General features: G+C 47.1%; 1 protein-coding gene across 6 annotated transcripts in view; it reads right to left on the bottom strand.

Moving 5' to 3' along the window:
* Positions 1-18713, bottom strand: part of PXN (paxillin) — a 48678-nt gene that overhangs the window by 13555 nt on the left and 16410 nt on the right. For all 6 annotated transcript variants that reach the window (XM_082066221.1, XM_082066217.1, XM_082066220.1 and 3 more), the window contains exons 2-6: positions 6018-6244; positions 5399-5514; positions 3375-3514; positions 2803-3004; positions 2121-2256 (exon numbers count right to left, since the gene is read on the bottom strand). In XM_082066221.1, coding sequence (XP_081922347.1) covers positions 2121-2256; positions 2803-3004; positions 3375-3514; positions 5399-5514; positions 6018-6244 — 821 coding nt within the window. The remainder of the gene's footprint in view (positions 1-2120; positions 2257-2802; positions 3005-3374; positions 3515-5398; positions 5515-6017; positions 6245-18713) is intronic.

Here is an 18713-nt window from a genome sequence, read left to right as displayed (position 1 = left end):
AAAACCAAACAAGGATTAAAGGGAAAATGAAGCAACCCAGAGTATAGGAAAAAGGAAAGTAACTATTAAAAACAGCCAATGACAATATTAACAAAAGGAAAATGATCACAGAAACCATGTTCTTTGTGCTTCAGGAAGAACATTTATACATGGATGAGTTCAATGCCTCACAAAAATGCTAATGCTGTGTTTATAAAGCCCAAATCTTGAAGTCTTGCTGCATATCAGTTTGCTCAACCAGAAACTAAGCCAGGAAGGCAGGCAGGCAATATTACAGAATGCAGCTCATCCCCACCATGTAGGTTTTACTGAAGTTGCACAAAGATTCTTAGGCCTTTTGCCCACACTGCAAAGTATTTGGACACCCACACTTAGAAATGTCCCCTCCTTGTACCTCACAAGGAAAACCTGTGCTGGGCGAGGTCATTCCCAGCTGCCAGGAGCTCACCTGGGAGCAAAGGCTGGTGGCAGCAACCACACCCCGAGCTTGTTTTCGGAGCCCTGATAAAAGCAGCAGCGACATGAGGCCGTAGCAGCCAGCTGCATACATGGGGAAGGAGCAGAGTGTGCCAGCAGTGCAGGGGGGGCTCTCCAGCTCCACAAGAGCACAGTTTTTCAACCAGATCGAACAGACATTTGTGGATAAACTGCACTCCACCCTAGAACCCAATATGAAGAAAAAACGGCCACAATAGTGTGTCAATATTTGCAACTGACTGAATACACACTGCAGGAAGTCTGGAGAAAACAGTGAGTAACTCCCAGATTCTCACCAAATGAGTCTGCCAGAAACAGCAGACAATTCAGTTCCGGCAATTGCAAGCGCAGTCCATCCGAGCAGGCGTGCGCGCTGCTGGGTTCCCAACTCACACACGTGGTCAGAACCCCAGGTGCTGTGAAGACCCCCATGAAACCATCAGCACACACCGAAAGTGCTCACGTGAATGGTGGCACAGAGAGAACAAATAGCAAAGCTGTCACTGAATGTCTTGTGCACCGCTCCACACAAAACCCCTCAGCTTGGGCTGCCCCACCTAAAGTTGTGGTAGGAGGAGAGGGGAGCTCAGCACAAATAGGTAACAAAAAGCACCGGCAGAATCTTCCACATGAGGAAAAAACAGAAAGTTAGGGACTCTCTTAGGATTAGAAAGCAGACTTGTGTATGTAGGAAAGGCAAACCCAACAATGAGGACAAAGAGAACATATTAGATATCTGCTTTCTCCACCTCTCTCAGAACAAAATCAAGTAGATAATTCAGTAAGGCTATAAGCAAACCAGTTGAAAGTAGAAGGTAAGAAGATAAAATATTTTTCATTTCGCTGTGACTATGAGTAAATGAGGTCTCATTAAAATAAGTTCCACAGTTAATCACCTACTGGAATAGTAATAACATAACTATGTGAATAAAGAACAAGTTACCCAGGGACATATATCAAGCGCTTCACTTATCAAGATGACCATGGGCAAGTTAATCCTGAGCTTATTCTATTATGTGATTTTTATGTGCTACTCATGACCGAAGTAGCAGTTCTTTTCCAATACAACAGTTTGATTTCCAAATGACATTCTGCAAAGTATTTGCCATCCTCTGCCCCCACAAGAAGCTCAGACTTTAATCCCATTTTGAGGCAAATAAGAGATGTTTTAAGATGGAAACCTTTGAAGTCTCCAACTGTCCAATGCAAAAGCTCTAGTGTTAAAAGATCCTCCCTGGGGAAAACACATCAGGGTAAAAATACAATCCAAAGAGGAGGGTCATCCCACAGAGCAGAAGAGCTTGGCCTGTGTCAGTGAGCAGACTCGTATCTCATGCTCCCCTACTTCTTGTTAAGTTGCAGCACAGCAAAATAATTCACTCTGTACCAAGCTCATTATCTTTGGCAAACAAACTGCAGAACCAAAGGAAAAACAGACCCCAGAACTGCCTTACCCTGCCAATGATGAGAATTTATAGCAGCATTCAGCACAAATACCACCATAGGCAGTTTCTCAGAGCAGGTTTGAGAGGTAGGGAGGGCATTCTGGAGACCAAACAAGGTCAGCAGACGTGGCTAATAGGCAAGAGAATGTGGGGGTGGGGAGGCACAAGATGAAGCATTAAGTTGTCCTGATAGGGCACCTTGAAGTCGGAGAGAGATGCCATCAGCTCATCCAGTTCTCGTGTAGCTGAAGAAGCAGATATACGGGTCTGCTGCTGACTGGCGGTGACCCGCTGGGGGCTGCTCACCTCCCCTTGGCTCACAGTGATTGCAGGGCTGACAAGGAACAGGAGAAAAAAAAAAGGAGGGGGGAAGCAAAAAAAAAAAAACCAAAGAGTGTATTTAAGCCTGGGAACACACTCCTAGACTGAAAGTCCCACTGCCCCTCCACACAAGCACAGCACGATGCGTTTCAGCAGCGCTGCCCACCCTGGCCAGCCCTCCCCAAGATCCAGCTTCCACAACACACCCAGACCCTGTTTTTCTGCTGAGTCTTAAAGGAGTGTGTACACACACACACACACCCCTTCCATTAAGGAATGGACAACCACCAAACATTCATTTTGTCAGACGGTGGGTATTTGTGATCAGCTATAAATTTGAGTTTGAGCAACCCACCTCTGATAAGATGCTTCTGTATTTTTTTCATCCAGTAGATAAAAGATCACCAGCATTTTCATGCATTTGCTTCATTTCCAGCCCTTTAGACAAAGCCCATCTTCTGTCTGTCACTCTCCTGCAGCACCCGTCCCTACACTACACTGTTCCCCCGACAGCCTGTCCTACCCCACCCAAAGCAGCAACCCCCAAAACACAACTCACACTGGACTCGGCACAGAGCTCTCCAGCTCATCCAGCAGGCTCTCCACGCTGGGACGCACATCTTCGATCCCACGGGCACCATTTCGCTTTGGCTTTTCTTTTGTAGGGGGTGCAGCCTTCCCTCCCACAGAGCTGCTGCTCTCTGGGACAACATAGTGAGGTCCAGTCACGCCAGGCAGTGAGGGGCTTCTGCTGGCTTCATCTTGAGAAAGGGGGAGCAGAAAAGAGTTGTTAAGACCCCTAAGTCCATACACACCTGTCAATCACAGTCAAAAGCAACAAACTTCCTAGAAACCTTTTGAAACATCGTTTGGGGTATTCAGAACTCAACAGCACAAGCGCCTGAGCAACCTAATTTAACTTTGAAACGTAAGTTAGGGCCAATCTTGAAGCTGGACATGCTTTGAGCAGGGTGCTGCACCACAGAGCTCAAGAGAGCCCATCTGTGCTAAATGAGACTTTCACCAGGGGCTGGAAGGGTCTCCCTCAGTGAGGCTGTTGGAAGCAAAAAGTTGGCTACTATTCTGAGAATCAATCTATCCACTCTTACCAAATGCCTCGCTGCTCCTTACCTGCTGGGAAGCCGCTGGCGGGATTATGTTGAACAGCATTGAGCTCCAGAAGAAGTCTGTCCAGTTCCGAGAGGTTGCTGCCCAGAGAGGAGCTGGTCATTGTGGGAGATGGTTCTGCAGACTTCTGCTTGTTCGGGAAACTAAAGATAAAAGGGAAGCGTGAAACTTCTGCATCGAGATACGGCAGGAGGATGGAGGGAAACTTGCATCGGGTTCACAAAGTTTACACATGTACTGTATTCTTTTCAAGCTGATGCTTTTAGCTCTGCTGGAAAGATGATGTGTGCTTTGTGAAATGACTACAATGCAGCCACACCTCCAGCTGTCAGTTACAAAGAAGAAGTATTGATGGACAGGACCTCACGTTGTAGGACGCTGTGCTGCACACCCCTGTAGCAAAGAGTTAACTGTCTGCAGATCCAAGACACACAGAACAGCAGCAGAACCATTAGCTTGCATTCAGGAAAATGACTTATTTCTGCTGACATCACATACGCAGCAAAAGCCTCTCCCCTGAACTAAGGGAGTGCAGGGCCAGCACGGACAAAGAGGCAAAGTACAAACCTCAAGCTATCAACAAAAATCGAAAGCAGCAGGTTACGTGGGAGCCTCTTGCAGCACTCAAGGTCTCTTTTCAAGTCCTCAAACCTTTAATTTGGGAAACTCTAATCAATTTATTAAAAAGTAATTTGAAACTTTTTCTACTGTGTTAAATACACAAGTCCTGAAGGAAGTGTAGCTGTGCACAAGTGTGTACAAAACACTGGTTGTAATTATTGCTTATCCTATATGGGTGAGCCCATTTATACACACAACTGCAAATTGTTTCAAAGCAAAACTCAGCACCAATGCAGTGGTTTTTATCATAATTACACTATAAGAGTCTTCCCATTTTCAATGGCAGGGAGATTATTTTTATTTTCTCCTAGTTTTACAAACACAGAAACAACTTCTAATGCTCTAGACGTTCTTATTTTATCAAAAGGGTACTTTCCAAATTCAAAATGGGAACCTCTGTCTTGCACGCACTACCATATTATGCTCAGAGTTAATACGTAACAGACTTTAGGACTCTGACACCTCCAACATCAGTGACAATTATGAAATTCCATAAGGGCAGTTATCTTTCTCTTCACACTGGAAAAAAAAAATGCACACATGCAATGTGAGGAGGGCACACCTCATCCTGACCCAAGCACACAATTCACACCAGAACCAAGCCATGCCAGATCCTTGTAGAGAAGGACTTATGGCTGTAATTATCTCCATTTTGTACTAATTGCATGCAACCATCTGAAAAAACGGTGATTATTGCCTCCATTGGGCCATCTCTGGACACGCCTGTCTCTACCCAGAATTAGTTTTGGTTGAAAACAGCTCTCTGCTCAGCAGAAAGAGCTGGGCACAGTTAGAACACACCAGAGAAACACCAGTCTCCTGGAAAAAGGTACCCAGACAGAGGGCACTGCAGAGGGACAGAGACAAAGGTCCAACAGCCTCTTCCTCACCCATCCCCACTTCAGCAGAAAGGTCTGTCCTACTGCACAGGCTGCTCCTCTGATCTCAGAGTAAGACGAGCTGCCTTTGACAGTATAAACAAGTTATCCAGCATCTACTGAGATTAAAGTTTTAAATTCTAACTTACTTGAAAATTCAAGTCATTGCGCATCCTGCTAGGCCACAGGTAACTGCGCTCCCTGCGATAACTGACCCTAAGGTCACCCACTTCTCCTAAACAACTTTTGGGTCGCTTAACAGGGGGATGGATTTGTCACTTTTCTCTGCATCAAATCCTTCACAACAGAATCCAGACCCTGTTCTGTCTGAGGGATCCTTAACCCCTTCTGCAGCTGAGCAAACCAAAGGGTCAGGTCAGTGTTTGAAATGAGCATGGAAGTTACAGTGGCCTCTTACAAAAGAGATGATCAGAACCAACACAGGGCAACATAACACACAGGGAGCACAGTGAGGCACGGCAGGCTCAGGCTGTGAGTGAGGCTTATCTCTTAAAAGGGACGAGGTACCTGTAGACGTGTTCCTCTTCACTGGCACGGGGAGAAGGAGAGCTGAGCCCGTCTCTGGAAGCAGAGGCACTGGAGCTTTTGGCACTAGAGCTGTATATGGGAGACTGGGACTGGGGCTGTGGAAATGAGATTTGTGTTGGGAACGGAGAACACAAAACGAACAGGTCCACTACTGCACTGCAACCCCACACGTGGACTGAACAGAACAAATCCCAGAAGAAGAAAAAAAAAAATCTGCTATATAGCTGAGCCAGCCTCTATCAGATGAGCTATACTAGAAACAGCTGTTCTCCACTTGCTTCAGATTTGCCTATGAGTCGCAGATTTGTGCTGGAAACCCCCAGCCTGCTTTCCACAGCCTACAAGACAGATGACTAACACTAATCTCATCACACTACCATTTTGTTGGAACAATGACGATGGGTTTCAAATTCTCTTTTGCCATTTGCTCCAACCAGTTAGTTGTATTAAAACCCCACACCTCCCCCCATTTCCCCACTCTGTTCACAGCCAAACTCATCCTCACATCTTGCTGTTCCCTCCCCTTGTTCACTTCCTCGAGAGATACTGCACCAACAAAACAAGCATGTGCCCTCCCCATCTGCAAATGTTCACTTACTTGCTGGTGGACGTATCTGGATACGTTGGGTTGCCACTGATCTATGGGGTCAATCACAGTGCCGTTCAGGGCTTCATTGGAAGGTGGCGGGGGCACAGGAGGTGGCACCGCAATCTCTTGGTACGTGTGGTTTCCAGTTGGGTAGGAGTAAGGCGTTTCTTCTGTTAGAAACACTGGCCGTTTGGAAATATGTGAGGTGGTGGATTCCAGGTCTGCCAGTAAAGCGTCTGCAGGAATGAGGGAAAAAAATAATGATTAAAAAAGGTTAAATCCTGAACTACAGAGCTTTTTTCTTTTGTCTCATTCAGGAGATCTGTACCAGAAGATCTTTGGGAAGATTTTTCATCTGGGGTGATCTACTAAATGCCCTGAAAAACATTATTGCAGCCCAGGACTGAATGGATTAATCAAACTTCTAATGTAAAGAAAACACCAAGAGTTAAGAAAGCAGCCAGAACAACTGCCAGACTCAGATTTTTGTCGTAACTGGAAAAAACAGGGACCAACATCAGGGACCTGTAATCTCCCTGCACCCCGCAGAAGAGCAACCCAGGAGAAACCTGCCCAGAGACATTGACACAGAGTAATTACAGGCCCCACATCATCACAGAGTCATTTATTGTGGCCGCCGGCACCAGTTTCTGCAGGAAACAAGGTGTTGGGAGGGGTTTTGTCCAAAGTCTAAGGTAGTGGAAGAAGCACGAAACTCTCAAATAAGTCCATTGGCACAGCGGGCGTATGTGCTTCAGTTTTCCTAACAAAAATACATCACACAAACAGTTAAGTGGTTTCCAGAGACTGCCAGGTGAACGCCATTTCTTCTCCTGGAAACAATTCTCAACTTGCTGGGTGGAGACTGCTCACAAATTCCTGAAGAGAAGAAAAACTTCCACCAGCTAGAAACACCATCGCCAGTGCCAGGTAGAGGAACCCACGTCACACAGTCAGCGCTTCTCCGAACTCTCAGAGCAGGAGAAATGCTCTCTCTCAGAGATGGGCACGAGGAGGCATTCCCACCTTCCTGGATTTCCCCCTGCCCATTCCCAAGCCAGGGCTCCTCTGCGGTGACTCACAGGGAAATCCCAACTCAACGGGCTTTCTGTGCCATGAACCCACCCTGCGGAGCCCACTGCAGTCCCCGGCGGGGGAAACTCCAGAGAGTAGCTCCAAGGCTGTGCTGTGCTCACTTTCTAAAGAAAGCCTCGCTGGCCGGGTGCCCGGCTCTCCACCAAGCTCTACGCACACCTCGTTGAGGCTATAAGAGAGCAACTGGACTGCCAGGGACATCAGCGCTCTCCATTATAAAAGCATCGGGACATACCTGTCAGGTCCCTTCAGAGATGTGGAATTCAGCCAGACAGCAGGGACACAACTTTGGTAGAATTAGGAGAGGAGGCTCTCAAAAAACCCCTTTGATCTCCCTCCATGCAGACCCAACTGTCTCTGGGCGGTCTCACATAGTAGCATTTGCCTTTCTCCTCCCATGCACAGCAGGTACTTGATACTCAAGTTTGGGGTGTGAAGGCTCAGCCTGCGCGTAGACATCCTGCGGCCTCCTCCAACAGCGTCACCAGGAGCCGAAGCTCCCAGGTGGCACCAGAATAGCAACTGAGCAACTACTAATGGCTGCGGAGCGCATGTGAGGGCACCTGCCAGCTCCAGGCCGCTTCCTGAGCACCGCAGACCACACCAGCCAAGGCACTTAGCAACCCTCCAAGAAAATGTATTGAAGGGTCAAATGGAGGACAGTATTATTGTATTACAAGACGAGGAAGGTGCTGCTTTTATATTCATCGTCTTCCACAAATCAAAATATCACCAAAAAAAAAAAAAAAAAAAGGCAGTCCTGCCCTCAGAGAACAGAACACAGCCATTAGCAAATTAAATACTGTGTTAAATTAACTCTATACACCTTTTGTGTAGCCAAGATGCTCCAAATCATTTAAGCCACAGGCTGCTTCTTAAAGGGGCCAAAACACCCCAGAAGCAGTTTCAGTGAAGGCATACAAGCTTTCTGCAGTTAGGGGAAAACGAACTTAACCTTCTTTTTAAGCAAAAGAACAGCTGGTGGATTCCAAAGTGAAAAAGGCACATACCTCAAGGGAACCGCTGAAGTGCTGCAGTTCTCCAGCCAGGCAGGTCCTGTGGCTGGAGGTCTGTGCACACAACCTCCAAGAAGTGCTGTCCCAGAAGGTGTGGTTTTTGCTTCTCCCCACCAATGACAAAGGCAAATCCAACTCCACCAGGAAGTGAAAACCCCAGGAGGGTGCTGGGCTCCTCCAGCCCTGCAGAGGGGACCCAAGCCCTTTATCCACCCTCCACCCTCAGCCCTCACTGCGGGACAGGCAGATGTAACCACCTCGCCACAAAACCCTCCTCCTGGGTCAGCACTCTGCTGAATGAACCATCACACAGAAATCCACCGCTTTTTACTGACAGCACAGAAGTGAGCTTGGCTACATTTGCTGGTTTACTCTTGCAGGTCCGCAGAAGAGGGGTCTGGAAATGCCAGGAGCACTCTGCCCCCAGGTTGTGAAGGAGTTAAGGAGAAGACATTACTGTTTAATGATTAACTTCCCCCATACCCTCCCCCTTCCTGACTTGAGCAAACAAGGCAGAGCTGAGGAACAGGAAGCGGAGGGAGGAGAAAAGGCTGGAGAGGAATCACTCGGTTACTCAAACTGCACTCCAACTTTACAACGGGCTGCGAAGCAGCTGCAGGAAGACATCCCTTCCCCGGCAGAACAGGGAATGGAGCAAACCAGGGGCAGGACAGGCCCTCACACGCCACTTCACAGCTGCAAAGGGCTTGCTCACCCCATGTTCTGCAAACCTATAGTCACCATTCCTCACGCCCCCGTCACACCCCCGCCCAAGGTCACTGCCATGACGGAGGGATGATCTTTCCTGTTCACGTCCGTCCCCACTGCTGCTTCCAGCCACACAAACTGGTCTCCCATGCAATCCCATCAGCAACCAGTTTCTTCAAGTTTTGTGGGACTGTGGATTTGCGCCCATTCAAAGGGTCCAACAACAGGCCCCAGACAGCACCTCATCCCACGATGTTCCAAAGCACTGTGCGTTTATTTAGGAGCTATGTAACTTTTTAACACTACCAGAAGACAACGTGAGATAAGAGATGTGGGAGAAGAAGGGACATTTAATAATGGAAGAAAGATGCATCCCTCTTTTTCTTTTGCAAAAGGGACCAGAGAGCTCTAACCTGATGAACAGTAAGAAGGATGCTGTGCCTTGGGCAGCACTTCACATTACAGTGCACTCACTACAGTGACCACTCCTTGAACAGAAATATTAAATACTTAAATAGAAATACTAAAGGTTTGATTGATTGATTGGGTAATGAAGTGTTCCTTCCCAAGGGGACTCCTGCGGGACAGTGCTGCAGGAGGTGTAAACCCTATAAATCCACAAGTGAGCCCATCCCAGCGTGGAGGACGCCGTGGGCTGGATCATCCCAAGGCTCTGATGCAGACCAGCTCACACAGCCACCCGCCATCAGAGGGCACCACGACATCCCTACATGGACAGAGATGAAACCCCACAGCAGCGGCTAACTTGGCAGTGACTTCACATCGCTGCTCACCCCGCTGAGGGGGGAACCCGTCCCTATTTTGGGCACACAGAAACTTTCTGCAGATCTTTGCGCCAGCACACGTTGCAGCATCGTGGGTGCTATCGGCCAGTCCTTGGGAAGCAGCCACCCACGCTGACCGCACCACAGTGTTACTGCTGCCCCAGACGCTCCCTAAAACACTGCAGACACAGCTCCAGGAGGCAGACTTTCCCAAGGTTAAAAGATCAGAGATTAATTTCTCTCTAAAGGACAGATTTAACCATTTTGTAGCAATGAAGTAAAGCAGACAGGGTCATGCTACATCCCCAAACCATTGCTCCTCCACAGGAGCATCCCTCCTTCCAACTGTCACCCCTGCAAGAACCCGCTAACACAACCCACAGACAAAATGACAACTCACAGACATGTGGATGAAGTAGAATCACAATCCAGTTACCAAATGCTCAGCCGGGCTTAGCCTACCCACAGGCATGGGCTGTGCATATAGAAACTTGTATTTTCCGCTCGATTAACAGTGTGCTGCTCAGTGGGGTGTGGAAGAGTGAGGGATATTTGCTAAACACCACCAGCCCAGGTACTCCTGCTTGTCATGGCCATGGTGCAGTCACAGAGCTGGTAAAACCCTCCCTCGCTGCCCGCTGCAGCACGGTGCGTCTCAACGTGTGCACACCTGGGTCCTCACAGGCTCCGGTGACATGGCCAAACACCCAGCAAAGCTGCAAGTGAACATGAGACAAGGCACAGGAGCAGAGAGTCCTCCTCCCTACCCTGGGCAACCCAAAAACAATGTGCTCAAGTGAAATGGCGTTCAAACCACATCCTCCCCAGCATGGGAGGACATTCGTGTTCACATTCAAGAGGTTTTCCGACACAGATTTTCCTGTGGAGGCGGGACAGCTAAAGAACATCACATTTGGTAGCTCTACTGCTATAAAGCACTCCAAGACATCTGAAGGTCCAGGTACATCAGGATGCCCCCCTCTCTCTTCTCTTCCTTTTGCCAAAAAACAATAGCTATGAAGTCCTTGGAATTCTGGTCTTCAAATCCTACACACAGCTCTGTATATACATCAAATATGTATGAGCGGCCCTTAATACTACCCGCATTGCTTTAAGGTAGTTCCCAGCATCTGCCAAAGCTCTGCTAGTCAGACAGCTTGGGACAAGAACTCTCAAGCTGATGTCCAGTGCATTGGATGGCTCAGAAAATAGGAAAATATCCCTTTTACCAAGAAAATCAGCGAGATGAAAGAGCAGGACAATACCTTCGGGTAAGTCCCACTTACCAGTTCAAGCTGCACTGAAAGAGTCATCATCTCCCCAGTTTTACACTGCACATTCCTGCGCTATCTCGCAGCCCACAGCTCTGTCAGGCCGAGAGCAGCTCAGCATTCCAGGGGCTCCGGCGGAGGCTCCTTCGCCATCGCCGCGTGTCAGCACTCGCTGTCCTGCGAACGCTGTGTCCTCCGGCAGAAACAGCCGCCCGTGCAGCCGCAGGGGCACATTCTCCAGCTTCCCACGCCCCAGGTTTGTCTGATAAAGAGCAGTAATGCCAGACTGGGGACCACAACGTGGTTCTGAGGTGCAGAACAGGAATGGATAACATGGGAGCCCCTCTGTACTGATGCAAACATCAAGCCCCTCTTCTATAAATCTGAGACACACTCAGCCGCCTTTAAATAGAGTGAAGTTATTAAAAAGAAAAAACATCTACACACATATCCCCATGAGTATCAAAACATCCTCTTTTGTTCACTTGCCTCCTTCCTGTGCCTTCTCTGCATCTCAAAAATGCTCCTGGATTAAGGTGGCACAGTGAAGCAGAATGCACCATGAACTAGTTCTGGAAAAACCTACATGACAAGGCAATGAAAAATTCACATTCACCAGCTGGCATTAAGCAGCTTTTTAATGCTAATTTTTCCTCAAGCAGTAAATAGTTTTCCACTATTCATAAGCAGCCTGTTTTTTTTTTTTTTATTTTTATTTTTAAGTGAGGCAATTTAGAGAAATGTAAATGTGCTTTCCTCTGTCAAGAAGCAGCCTTCTACTACTGAGTGCCCAGCATAAGTCCAGCCCCTGCGGGGGCTAGAGAGACAGAGCAAACTCAGATCAGCATTAGCGCCAGAAGAGAGAAAACCACCTCAGATTTCCACATGCAGTTCACTTCTCTCAACAACTGAGGATGAGCAATTAAGCCACACTGGCACAGCAAATCAGAGTGTTATCAATGTAGTAAGTAGATCAAAAGGATGGTGGTCAAATTTTCTTCTACATCTCATTTACTGCTGGGGAGGAAATGGAAGCATAACTGAGGCAAGATACTTCAAATGCCTCAGATATCAGCCTTTCATTTTCAACAGCTGAAAGCCACATCTGCGCATCCATCAAACCACACGTTGCCTGTAGCTCTGCTTCTTGCATGGGACATCTGGAAAGTGAGCGACACTGGAGACAGGATTCTCCATCCAGCCACCGCATAGAGCAACCGCTTTCAGCCAGCGTCCCATCTCCACTGCCACAGCACGCTGGGTCGGGTGAGATGTCCGAGCACAAAATACAGTATTTCCTCTAATGCAGCAGTGGAGAACAAGTGCCTGCACCTCCCTGCTTCTTCCGCACGCCCCTGTTTACCCAAATAACTAGAACTGCTACAAGTCTTCCTGGCTGAGGCAGCAGAAGGTTGCCTGATGATTGGTAAATGGAAATATAAAACAAGGTAACTGTAAGGACAGGTCTAAATGAGGATGTGACACGGACTTTACATGATAATCGTGCTTCACTTGGCCTAAGACAAATTGCAGACCCCTTGTTTGCAGAATGACACAGCACTCTCCAGCCCTTTTTTCTTAATACTTGTAAGATGCTGAATTCAAATCCTTGGGTTTTGCTGTCCCCTAAAAGAATGAGGGGAAAGGCAGCTCTAGAAATGAACCCTGAGACTGCAGACTCAGCTGAGCAGCCTCTTTGCCAAAATCCCTGAATCCAAACTTTAAAAATCTCGCTAGGTTCAAATCAGCCTTCCCTACCCCACCTCCAGGAGTAAAGGGAACTCCAGCTCACATACTGGAGTCAGCTCGGGGCGGTAACCCAATCCCCCGCAAGACAGTTTTACACTGTGAGTAACTGCAGAGGAATGGGGAGCTTGGGTATATTTATCCTATTAAACAGCCTTTGAAAAGAAACATTTGCAACGCTCTACAAGAGCGGCATCCAAAAGACTTGTTGGAGCCTTGCTTGTCACTGCCCTCCAGTGAGGCTGGAAGGAGCCCCAAAGAGCAGCACTGACAACAGGAACTCTTTTTAACAGCAGCTTTGACTTTTCTCAACAAAATGGAAGAGAATTACCAGAAATAAGAGGACCATGAACAAACAGGTGAATGCAGGCATTAGCTTCCAGGTAAAAGAAATGTAACAACAGGCTCATAAGGCATTATATTGTCATCAACGTTTTTAAATGCAAAAGGATCAGAGACTATAAAAGTAATAATATGCAAAGACTACATTCCAAATGAGACCTTAAACATTTGAAGTGCAATTAGATGCTCTTAAAATTCTGAAGTTCTCTCATTCACATACGTAGAATGCATGTAAAATAGCTTGGCTTACTTTCTAAAACATTTTGAAAAGGAGAAATTCAGAAGTTTTCCAAAATTTAACCAATATGTTGAGCAGGTGGCTATAATCCAGGACGTGTAACAACTCTCAGCTCTCTCGTCAACCAGGGGACATATTGTTATTTAAGACACAGGAAAATTCAAGACACAAAAGATAAGTCACGTGCCAGACCTAACAACTGCTGGAGGACCAGTACAGAGCAGCCACTGGTATTTTTACCTCCCATTGTCTAGACCTGCCTAGAGGAACTTCAGATGACACGGTCAAAAGAAAAAACAAAGCGCTTAGCTATTTTTTTAATGTATTGCAGTGACTGATGTTTATTCAAAGGCGTGCGCTTTCTCATCATCGAGGTATTGGTGCAAGTCATGCCCTGTGTCACTGCTTAATAAAAGAGAATGTCCAGACTAGTACCAATACATGATATGGTGAACGCTGATAGAAGACAATACGCATGAAAATCCTTGAAGCTTCACTTTTCTTTGAGACCAACGCTGCCCTCAGAATAAGCGAGACTCTGCATTTGTGGCACTGATTTACAAGGTTGTGTGGGTGCTTCAGAAAAGCTTAACAGCAAAGGCAATGATGTTTGCAGCCATTATGTCCAGCTACACCACGCTGCAGAGAGAAACTAAACAATAATTCATCCCGTGACACAGAGAATTGCTTTCAAAATCACGCGAAGGCAGCCACGGTGAATCCCATGGATGCCATAGCTTGCTTATAGCCAGCCAAACCAGCCAGCTTGCCCCAGCACAGCAGCCCAGGCACCCAGTGCTGGCCACGATCAGCAAGTATCTGAATAAAGCCAAGACTCTGCGCTGCGAGATGTGGTCTGCAGCATCCGCAGCAGCAGCCATTGCGGCCTCCTGGCCCCACCACCGAGACCAGCCCTGGAGATTTTGCCCAGAGCTTGTCGCCAACCAACTGGTCACAAGCACCATGCACCACCACCACGTCTTGTAAAAGGGTGTGCAAATGCAGCCTGTTTAAAGCACCGTCAGTAACTAGTTATCAGTAACTGCTCACTGCACGTGTGGGGATGAAATCCAAACCCTACAAGTGCTCTGGCTGTAGTTTGGGCAGAGCTGACACCATCACACGCTGTGCAAGGGAAAGGCCCAGCAATCTCCGCTTCCCCCAGCACGTAAAACCCACACTGCTTAGTTGTTGATTTGTTTGGGGGTTTGTTTTGTTTTAGATAAACTCGTTACATTTCTTGGAAGCATAGCTCCAGCCACTCTGTGTCTTGAGCAGCTTTTATAAAATGTTTAAAGAGAACAATGCCAGAATTTAGCCCTTGTCTAAAGTCAGTGACTAGAACTTCCGCTTTAGATAGGAAATTCCATACTTCCACCTCCAAAACACAGGCCAGGACACAAACTGTAAAATCCAGCCCCATCCTGCCATTAGTTGAAAGAAATCGCCCATCCTGCTGTCTGATTCCTGTAACTAATCTACACCTCAGATGGAGACGAGAAAAACCGCAGCCTGTTAAGGGGGCAATCAGGAGACAGCGCAAACTGAAATGCTCTTAAGTTCTGGAGACATCCCTCGCCACTACCAGCCACTTCACCTGAGCCTACATTGACATGGGTTTGGCTTTGCAGCCCCAGAATTACAATATGCCTCAGTCAGCAGGGCTGCACACCTTATGTACCTACTGGTGCCATCCCATTTGTGCCACTGAGCCTGAGAGTTAGTTTTTGACACAACCTACTCCTGACCATAAAATTCTGAAGGTGAGGTGACTCTGTGTGCTACAAAAGCCCAACAGAAGCTATCGCGTTAGCTCAGACCTGAGGGGCAAGAGGGTTATTTGTACACATGCTAGAAAACCATACAGGTCACTGCAAGATCCTTCCTGGACCTGGCCATACTGTTTCCCTTCCAATTAACACAAGCATTTCACCAAAACTCCGACCTGCCCTGTAACCTCAGCAATGGTGTATTTGTCAGCACGGTGGGGATGCCAAAGCGTCAGCATCACGAGGGCTCAGCGAGCTGCTGTGTAACCCAGCAGCGCGGCTTTCAAGGGCACAGAGACGCCGTAGGAAGACACTTGACCGGTTTGCAGCCCGACACCAGCAGCCCTGGGAAATCACAGCATCTCGGATCCACCTCTTGTCCTGTTTGATAGAACAGGCTGGGAAATCCTTCAAGCGCTGGCTGTGTTCACATCCTCGAGTTGGCAGGAAGGTAACCTCATCTTAACTAGACCCACAGGACATGAAATCATCAACGCAACGTGCAGGTTGAGAGACACTGCGAACGCCTCGAAGATCTGAGTCAGCACAGTTTCCTGGATGAAACAACACAAATCCACAGCCCTCTCTGGCCTCCAGTCCAAGCTGTGTGAAGGAACCACAAAAGATTCTCCTGTAGGACCAGAATTTTTCCACTTAGCTCTTGAACACTAAATTAGACCTCAGCTCAAACTGGCTGAGAGAAGTGAACCACCACCTACAAAAGAGAAACGCATGGTCATTCTGCCTTCCTCCGATTTCCTTAGAAAAACTTCGATCCCTTTTCTGCTACCTCAGAACGGTTCATTAGATGGCTGAGAAAATGCAAGTCTCACAAGGCACGTAACTGCTTACAGGGTCAGAGAGAAACATTCCTCAATATGTTACAGGTCTGGTGTGCATCCTCACACTGGAAGTGATTTGTGATTCAAATACCGTCTCCTTTCAGAAGGGATGTTCCTGATGCTCCAGAAAAAAAATTTTTAAAAGTAAGGTTACCAAGCCAATTTCCAAACAAAATATGATTTTAATATGTTTTTTCTATTTTTCAGCTGAAAAGCTGCTAAACCAAGTGTAGCCTTTTCAAGTTCCTCAAGTTAACCTAAGCTGTCCACTCCAGTGCCGTCCCTATGACATTCGGGAGCTGCCAACAGCACCTGGGAGAACAAACTCTCACTGGCACTGAAGATTTAAGGACATAGAGCAAAGCAAGGCCATGCAAATCCAGCTTAAACTGGCTGTTGTGTTCTTCACATATTGCCTCCAAGAGTACTTGGACGTACTAGCAGCACGGTGACATCTCTGGTTCCAGAGCCTGTCCCCTCCCAAAGGTGTGTCCTCCCATTTCTCATTTCCAGCAAGCCCTGGGGAAGGGGGAGGGAGGGGTGATTTCCTGTCGGGTACAGCATCCTCTTTTTTATAGCATGGCTTTCTCCACGCTTGAAGTGAAAAGAGAAATCTTACATTTACTTCCCTCTGTTTATAGTCCTGAGCAGCAAATGGCTCATGTCGGGAAAAAAAACACCCCATGCTAAGACCTGGTGCCTTAACCTGAATTTGTGCTCCAACTTACACTAAACAAATAAATATTTTCAGTTTCACAGCTACCAAAGGCTCCTGAGAATGCCAGATCCACAGCTACACAAGCCTTTGTGAGAAATGCAGCTGTGATTCGCGCTGACAAGATGTTCAATGTTTACAGATATAACCAAATGAGGCACGGGCTCCGAACCTGAAAAAAGGAAAAGGTGGTTAAGTTCTATGTAAAAAGTTGTGAAACTTGTTTATGAAGTTATATTTATAGAGGGAACTAACATTTTAAGGGTTAACCAACCACATAATGAGTGCCTACTAACGAACTAACACTTTAAGCCACATAATGAATGCCTAGTTTAGAGTAACAGAGTTTTACAGCACCAGCTGTAACCTTGAGGAGACAAGATAATCAAGATTTACAGCAAAAGGGGGCGCCAGTCTGGTTTCGGGCGACTTGGCGGCTTGGGTTCCAGCTAATTCATCATAATGAGCCAAAACGGTAAAAAGTTCACTGTGACGAAGTTGAAGGAGCCTTCATCCAAAGATCCCTTCTCAAGGCCACCAAGTGACACTGCGCAGGCGCAACAGGGAGGGCTCAAGGAGGAGACTATGGAAATGATTATCTGAGACTCATTTTAATAAGAAGCGGGGAAAGGTAATGAATATGTATAGGCGCTCCTGGGGTTATTATGAATATGTAATACCTTACTGTATTTAAGCACACCTCTTATTGTTAAAAGGTGTGTGTGTTGGGCGGAGTGAATCCCCCGCGCACCCATCACTGTTTTGCTTATGCTTTAACGAACACATGTTTAAGGAATACAATTAAGGATTTGGATTAAACCCTGTTTATTCATGGAAAAAGCACGAGTTATTTATTCCACCTTCAATGCTGATTCACAGACAGCCGACCCACAGCTGTGCGATGCTAAAAGAGAAAATAACCCCTTGTGCGGTTCCTTTCCAGCCAGATTCACTGTACTCTCAAACCGAGTCCTAAACAACAGGAAACAATTACCAAACATGGATAAGTTCAGTCAAAAAATTCTTCCACTGCTCTGTGAACAGTCTTCAGAAAGGTCAGGCAGAGTTTGTAAAGGGTTTGCAAGTCATAGCTCCAGCACGTCCTGCCACACGGCACGAGCAACGGCAGTTGGCAGAGCTCATCCCGTCACTCGTACAGCGTTTCAGAGCACAGAGCCGGGCTCTAGTTTACTGAACAGAAAAGCTGGAATTTGCATGAGAAAAGTTTGTGCTATGTCAAATGCTTCACATAGGCTTAAGCAGCCTTTACTCAGTGCTCAAACACATGCAATTCAGACCACCGTGATTTCACGTTACTGTCCCCAGACGACTGTCCCACCCACAAATTACTGCACTAACGGCAGAAGTTGAAGCCATTTTCAGCCACATTTTTCAGTCACAGCAGTTGACAGCTCCACACCCTAAACCTAAACCTCCACATATTCCATTTTATAACGATATAACAGGCTGCAACCTGCAGCAGCTGTAGACAGTGAAGTCTGCAACCACTGCACCTGAATTCCAACACGGATCACAAATCAGAATCCTCACACTAACATTCACACCACCTTGGTGGCCCAAAAAAATCATCTACCTTTCAGAAACAGAACTGATATGCAGCCCTGAGCGGCCCAACATAACATGGCAAGTCTGCCTTATATCAGAACAGAAAGCAAGTCTGACTCTCAGGCCTGTACTAAAAATACTTAAGTTGGAATTCCTCAGTCTGAATCCATAGCCTGCTACGAGCTCCACCTGCTACCAAGTCTTCTGTCAGAATCCTCTCCTTTTGGAAGCAAACAGACTGGGGTTCCTACGGGCGGTTATAGTTAGCCCTGTGAAAGACTACAAGGACCAACAATCTGCACAAATTAAAGAGTCTCCATCTCTCTCCCTGTGTGTCAACTGCTAAATTGGAAACAGCTTTGGTCTCCAAGGAGGGCAAGTACAGCCTCCGACGGGGCTCTCCTCCAGTGGCTCTTCTTGTGCAAGATCTATTTCTGATCTCCACATGACAGCAAATAGATCTTCAGGCATTTCCAGGAAGACCCACACAAAGGCATTAGCAAATGGCTGGTATTGACATGACCGTCCCTGGGAGGGAGCGAGTTGGCTCAGGCCAAAGGAAAGGACATTAGTTCTGTTCAAACATAGCAACGCTCGAACAAGAGTGAACTG

The sequence above is a fragment of the Streptopelia decaocto genome (assembly GCF_964273445.1).
Source record: "Streptopelia decaocto genome assembly, chromosome: 15".
Taxonomy (NCBI): Eukaryota; Metazoa; Chordata; class Aves; order Columbiformes; family Columbidae; genus Streptopelia; species Streptopelia decaocto.
This window is presented reverse-complemented; position numbering and strand designations above follow the sequence as displayed.